The sequence below is a fragment of the Onychostruthus taczanowskii genome, unplaced genomic scaffold, assembly GCF_017590055.1.
Source record: "Onychostruthus taczanowskii isolate IOZ18803 unplaced genomic scaffold, ASM1759005v1 scaffold474, whole genome shotgun sequence".
Taxonomy (NCBI): Eukaryota; Metazoa; Chordata; class Aves; order Passeriformes; family Passeridae; genus Onychostruthus; species Onychostruthus taczanowskii.
The window spans coordinates 30,160-36,520 of record NW_024502281.1 but is presented as its reverse complement, the minus strand read 5'-3'; the positions used below and the strand labels follow the sequence as shown (position 1 = coordinate 36,520).

The following is a 6,361-nucleotide window of genomic DNA, read 5'->3' as shown; positions in this document are numbered from 1 at the left end:
GCCCCCGATGTCCCTTGAATCCCCCCCGACCCCGTGTGACCCCAGGTGAGGTTGCCATGCCGCTGTCCCCGTGTCCCCAAGGTGTCCCCAGGGTGCCCCCAAAATGTCCCCATGTCTCCAACGTGTCCCTAAAGTGTCCCCGTGTCCTCAAGTGCCCCCCAAGGTGTCCCCAAGGTGTCCCCAAGGTGCCCCCATGTCCCCAAGGTGAAGTCACCGTCCACGTGTCCTGGGTGTGCACAGAGCTGAGGATCTGCACGGTGGCCGTGTCCCCAGAGTGTCCCCAGGGTGTCCCCAGAGTGTCCCCATGTCCCCAGAGTGTCCCCAGGGTGTCCCCAGAGTGTCCCCATGTCCCCAGGGTGTCCCCAGGGTGTCCTCAGAGTGTCCCCAGAGTGTCCCCAGAGTGTCCCCATGTCCCCAGAGTGTCCCCAGAGTGTCCCCAGGGCGTCCCCAGAGTGTCCCCATGTCCCCAGGGGGTCCCCAGGGGGACACTTAGGACACAGCTGGGGACACCTGGGGACAGCTGGGGACACTTAGGACACAGCTGGGGACATCGGGGGGCGCAGCTGGGACACACCTGGGGACACTTAGGATACAGCTGGGGACAGGTGGGACACACCTGGGGACAGCTGGGACACACCTGGGGACAGGTGGGACACACCTGGGGACAGCTGGGACACACCTGGGGACAGGTGGGACACACCTGGGACACCCCTGGGGACAGCTGGGACACACCTGGGGACAGGTGGGACACACCTGGGACACACCTGGGGACATGGTGGGGACGCAGCTGAGATACAGCTGGGGACAGCTAGGACATCCCTGGGGACATTTAGGACACACCTGAGGACGCCTGGGGACACACCTGGGACACACCTGGGAGCACTGGGAGGGGGACACAGAGAGGGGACGTTGGGGGTGTCCTGGTGGCCCCCGGGGGTGCCACCCCAAAGCCCTGGGGGTGCCCTGGTGGCCCCAAAGATGTCCTGGTGGCCCCGGGGGTGCCCTGGTGGCCCCTGGGGGGGTCGTGGTGGTCCCTGGGGGTGCCCTGGTGGCCCCAAAGCCCTGAGGGTGTTGTGGTGGCCCCAGAGATGTCCTGGTGGCCCTGGGGGTGTCCTGGTGGCCCCAGGGATGTCCCGATGTCCCCAAGGCCCCCGGTAGCCCCTGGGGTTGTCCTGGTGGCCCCTGGGGGTGCCGTGGTGGCCCCTGGGGGTGTTGTGGTGGCCCCAGAGATGTCCTGGTGCCCCTGGGGGGGTCGTGGTGGTCCCTGGGGGTGCCCTGGTGGCCCCAAAGATGTCCTGGTGGCCCCGGGGGTGCCCTGGTGGCCCCTGGGGGGGTCGTGGTGGTCCCTGGGGGTGCCCTGGTGGCCCCAAAGCCCTGAGGGTGTTGTGGTGGCCCCAGAGATGTCCTGGTGCCCCTGGGGGGGTCGTGGTGGTCCCTGGGGGTGCCCTGGTGGCCCCAAAGCCCTGGGGGTGTTGTGGTGGCCCCAGAGATGTCCTGGTGCCCCTGGGGGGGTCGTGGTGGTCCCTGGGGGTGCCCTGGTGGCCCCAAAGATGTCCTGGTGGCCCCGGGGGTGCCCTGGTGGCCCCTGGGGGGGTCGTGGTGGTCCCTGGGGGTGCCCTGGTGGCCCCAAAGCCCTGAGGGTGTTGTGGTGGCCCCAGAGATGTCCTGGTGCCCCTGGGGGGGTCGTGGTGGTCCCTGGGGGTGCCCTGGTGGCCCCAAAGCCCTGGGGGTGTTGTGGTGGCCCCAGAGATGTCCTGGTGCCCCTGGGGGGGTCGTGGTGGTCCCTGGGGGTGCCCTGGTGGCCCCAAAGATGTCCTGGTGGCCCCGGGGGTGCCCTGGTGGCCCCTGGGGGGGTCGTGGTGGTCCCTGGGGGTGCCCTGGTGGCCCCAAAGCCCTGAGGGTGTTGTGGTGGCCCCAGAGATGTCCTGGTGCCCCTGGGGGGGTCGTGGTGGTCCCTGGGGGTGCCCTGGTGGCCCCAAAGCCCTGGGGGTGTTGTGGTGGCCCCAGAGATGTCCTGGTGCCCCTGGGGGGGTCGTGGTGGTCCCTGGGGGTGCCCTGGTGGCCCCAAAGATGTCCTGGTGGCCCCGGGGGTGCCCTGGTGGCCCCTGGGGGGGTCGTGGTGGTCCCTGGGGGTGCCCTGGTGGCCCCAAAGCCCTGAGGGTGTTGTGGTGGCCCCAGAGATGTCCTGGTGCCCCTGGGGGGGTCGTGGTGGTCCCTGGGGGTGCCCTGGTGGCCCCAAAGATGTCCTGGTGGCCCCGGGGGTGCCCTGGTGGCCCCTGGGGGGGTCGTGGTGGTCCCTGGGGGTGCCCTGGTGGCCCCAAAGCCCTGGGGGTGTTGTGGTGGCCCCAGAGATGTCCTGGTGGCCCTGGGGGTGTCCTGGTGGCCCCACAAGCCCCCCAAAGCCCTGGGGGTGGCCTGGTGGCCCCAGGGATGTCCCGATGTCCCCAAGGCCCCCGGTAGCCCCTGGGGTTGTCCTGGTGGCCCCTGGGGGTGCCGTGGTGGCCCCTGGGGGTGTTGTGGTGGCCCCAGAGATGTCCTGGTGCCCCTGGGGGGGTCGTGGTGGTCCCTGGGGGTGCCCTGGTGGCCCCAAAGCCCTGGGGGTGTCGTGGTGACCCCAGGGGTGCCCTGGCGTTCCCAGGGGGTGTCCCGCCATCCCCGAGCCCCCCGGTAGCCCCTGGGGATGTCCCGGTGGTCCCTGGGGTGCCTTGGTGGCCCTGGAGATGTCCTGGTGGCCCCTGGGGGGGTCGTGGTGGCCCCGAGCCCCCCGGTAGCCGCCGTCCCCGTGGCCAGGAGAACGAGGTGGACGCCATCCACCCCGGCTACGGCTTCCTGTCGGAGCGGGCGGACTTCGCCCAGGCCTGCCTGGACGCCGGCGTGCGCTTCGTGGGGCCGCGGCCCGAGGTGGTCCGCAAGATGGGCGACAAAGTGGAGGCCCGGGCCATCGCCATCCCAGACCCCAAATCCCCCAGACCCCAAATCCCCCAGACCTCAAATCCCCCAGACCCCCAATGCAAAGGAACACAAATAACTCAAAATGCCAAATCCCCAGAATCCCAAACCAGTGGGAAATGAAATTCCCCAGCAACCCCAAATCCCAGAACCCCAAATCCCTGGACCCCAAATACCCGGGACTGGGGTTCTCCAGGAACCCCAAATTCCCGGAACCCCAAAATTCCAGGAGCTCTCACGTCCCCAGACCCCCAAATCTGCAGCAATCCCAACTCTCAGGAGCCCCAAATCCTGGATCTGGGAGGACCCCAAAATTGGGGTGGGGGGAACCCCAGGGTTTGAGGTACCCCAGGTTTTGGGATACCCAAATTTGGGGTAATGTGGTGGGGGGGGAGAAAGGAGATCCCAGATTTGGGAAGACCCCGGAATTTTGCGTACCCTAGATTTGGGATCCCCAAGATTTGGGGTCCCTGTGTTTCTGGGGGAACTCGAGGCAGGGATATCCTCAATTTTGGGGTCACTGGATTTAAGATCCCTGGGTTTTGGGGGTCCCTGGGTTTTGGGGTCCCTGGGTTTTGGGGGAATCCCTGGAATTTGGGGAGACACTTTTGGGGTCCCGCAGGAGCTGGAGGAGAACTTCTCCCGCGCCACCTCGGAGGCTTTGGCCGCCTTCGGCAACGGGGACCTGTTCGTGGAGAAATTCATCGAGCGCCCGCGGCACATCGAGGTCCAGATCCTGGGTACGGCCCGCCTGGGGGTCTCTTAGCCCGTTTTTGGGGTCTCTTAGCCCGTTTTTGGGGTGTGTTAGTCCATTTTTGGGGTCTGTTTGTCCATTTTTGGGGCTCCCAGTTGCACTTTTGGGGTTCGCAGTTCCATTTTGGGGTTGCCAGTTCCATTTTTGTGGTTTGCTTGTCCCTTTTTGGGGTTCCCAGTTCCATTTTTGGGCTCTATTAGTCCATTTTTGGGGTTCCCAGGTCATTTTTGGGGTTCCCGCCCCCCAGGTGACTGCCACGGGAACGTGGTCCATCTCTACGAGCGCGACTGCTCGGTGCAGGTCCCTTTTTGGGCTTGCCAGTTCCATTTTTGGGGTTTGCTTGTCCCTTTTTGGGGTTCCCAGTTCCCTTTTTGGGGTCTGTTTGTCCATTTTTGGGGTTCCCAGTTCCATTTTTGGGGTTCCCAGTTCCATTTTTGGGGTCTGTTTGTCCATTTTTGGGGTTCCCAGTTCAATTTTTGGGGTTCCCAGTTCCATTTTTGGGGTTCCCGCCCCCCAGGTGACTGCCACGGGAACGTGGTCCATCTCTACGAGCGCGACTGCTCGGTGCAGCGCCGGCACCAGAAGGTCGTGGAGATCGCCCCGGCCGCGCGGCTGCCCCCGGAGCTCCGCGCCCGCCTGGCCGACGACGCCGTGCGCCTGGCCCGGCAGGTGACCCACCTGGGGACAGCGGGGACACCCTGGGGACACCCCTGGGGACACCCCCGGGGACAGCGGGGACAGCCTGGGGACAGCGGGGACAACCCTGGGGACACCCCTGGGGATAGCGGGGACAGCCCAAGGACAGCGGGGACAGCCTGGGGACAGTGGGGACAACTCTGGGGACACCCCTGGGGACAGCGGGGACAGCCCGGGGATGTCCTGGGGGACAGCAGGGACACTGTGGGGACAGCGGGGACACCCCTGGGGACAGCGGGGACACTGTGGGGACACCCCGGGGGAATGGGGGTGGGATCCTGGGAGGACATCGAGGAGAATCTTGGGGGACTGAGGTGGACATTGAGGGACCCAGGTGGACATTGAGGGACCCAGGTGGACATTGAGTGACCAAGATGGACATTGAGGGACCAAGATGGACATTGAGGGACCCAGGTGGACATTGAGTGACCAAGATGGACATTGAGTGACCAAGATGGACATTGAGGGACCCAGGTGGGCATTGAGTGACCAAGATGGACACTGAGTGACCGAGGTGGACATTGAGGGACCCAGGTGGGCATTGAGTGACCAAGATGGACATTGAGTGACCAAGGTGGGCATTGAGTGACCAAGATGGACATTGAGTGACCAAGATGGACATTGAGTGACCGAGGTGGACATTGGGGAACCCAAGTGGACATTGAGTGACCAAGGTGGACATTGGGGTCTCAGGAGAACACTGAGGAACCAAGACAAGGTGGGAAGGCCCCCAGGAGGACACTGGGGACCCCTGGGGACCCTGGGGGGCTCCAGGAGCCGGGGCTGGGGGGGACCCCGGGAGCTGTGGCCGCCCAGCCCCCCTGACGCGGGCGGGGGTCCCAGGTGGGCTACGAGAACGCCGGCACCGTGGAGTTCCTGGTGGACCAGAGCGGGGATTATTACTTCATCGAGGTCAACTCGCGGCTGCAGGTGGAGCACACGGTCACCGAGGAGATCACCGAGTGAGCCGGGACCCCGAAACGGCGGGGGGACCCCAAAAACGGCGGGGGGACCCCAAAAATGGCGGGGGGAGCCCAAAAACGGCGGGGGAGCCCAAAAACGGCGGGGGGGGGCCCAAAAAAGGGGGGGGGGGGCCAAAAAAAGGGGGGGGGGGGGGGGGGGGGGGGGGGGGGGGGAAATGATTTTATCCTTAGCTCATGGTAGTGAAAAATATCCTTAAATCAGGGGGAAATTGTGGGGAATATCCCTCAGTGGTGAAATAAGAGCACATATTTATGAAGCTTTAATGTTCTTTAATTAATTTCTAATGTTTCTGAGAGCAGAGCACCCTAAATGGAAAGTGGAGCTGATCCCACAGTGCATAAAAAGGTTTTGTGGTCTGGGGATTCTTCCCAACACCAGCAAATCCGAGGTTAAAAATCCACTGGGGCGTGACATCATCCGTGCCATGGGAGATGATGGCACAGGAACTCCTTCTGGAAAATTCCCAGCGAGGGGGGTGGGAACTGCAGCTGCTCCTGCGGGCTCAGCCCTGGGGATTGGCCTGGCTGCTCCAGAACCAGCTGGGGCCCAGAGGAAAACCAGAAACTGGAATTGGGAACATTCCCCAAATGAGAAATATTCCCAAAATGAGAAATATTCCCCAAATGAGAAATATTCCCCAAATGAGAAATATTCCCCAAATGAGAAATATTCCCCAAATGAGAAATATTCCCCAAATGAGAAATATTCCCCAAATGAGAAATATTCCCCAAATGAGAAATACTCCCATAGAGAGAGTTTGGTCAGATAAAAACCAGAAACTGGGATGGTGTGGCTGCCTGGAATCGGGAACATTCCCAAAATGAGAAATATTCCCAAAATGAGAAATATTCCCAAAATGAGAAATATTCCCAGAATTAGAAATATTCCCAAAATTTGAAATATTCCCCAAATGAGAAATATTCCCTAAATGAGAAATATTCCCCAAATGAGAAATACTCCCATAGAGAGAGTTTGGTC

At 62.8% G+C, this 6,361-nt stretch overlaps 1 protein-coding gene across 1 annotated transcript in view; it reads left to right on the top strand.

Moving 5' to 3' along the window:
* Positions 1–2,771: 2,771 nt before the first annotated feature.
* PC (pyruvate carboxylase) overlaps positions 2,772–6,361 on the top strand; it is a gene marked incomplete at its 5' end in the record, with an annotated part of 26,776 nt that continues 23,186 nt past the window's right edge. Inside the window, 4 exons of the mRNA XM_041414815.1 lie at positions 2,772–3,010; positions 3,552–3,689; positions 4,221–4,372; positions 5,243–5,361. Of these exons, the coding sequence (XP_041270749.1) occupies positions 2,772–3,010; positions 3,552–3,689; positions 4,221–4,372; positions 5,243–5,361 (648 nt within the window). The remainder of the gene's footprint in view (positions 3,011–3,551; positions 3,690–4,220; positions 4,373–5,242; positions 5,362–6,361) is intronic.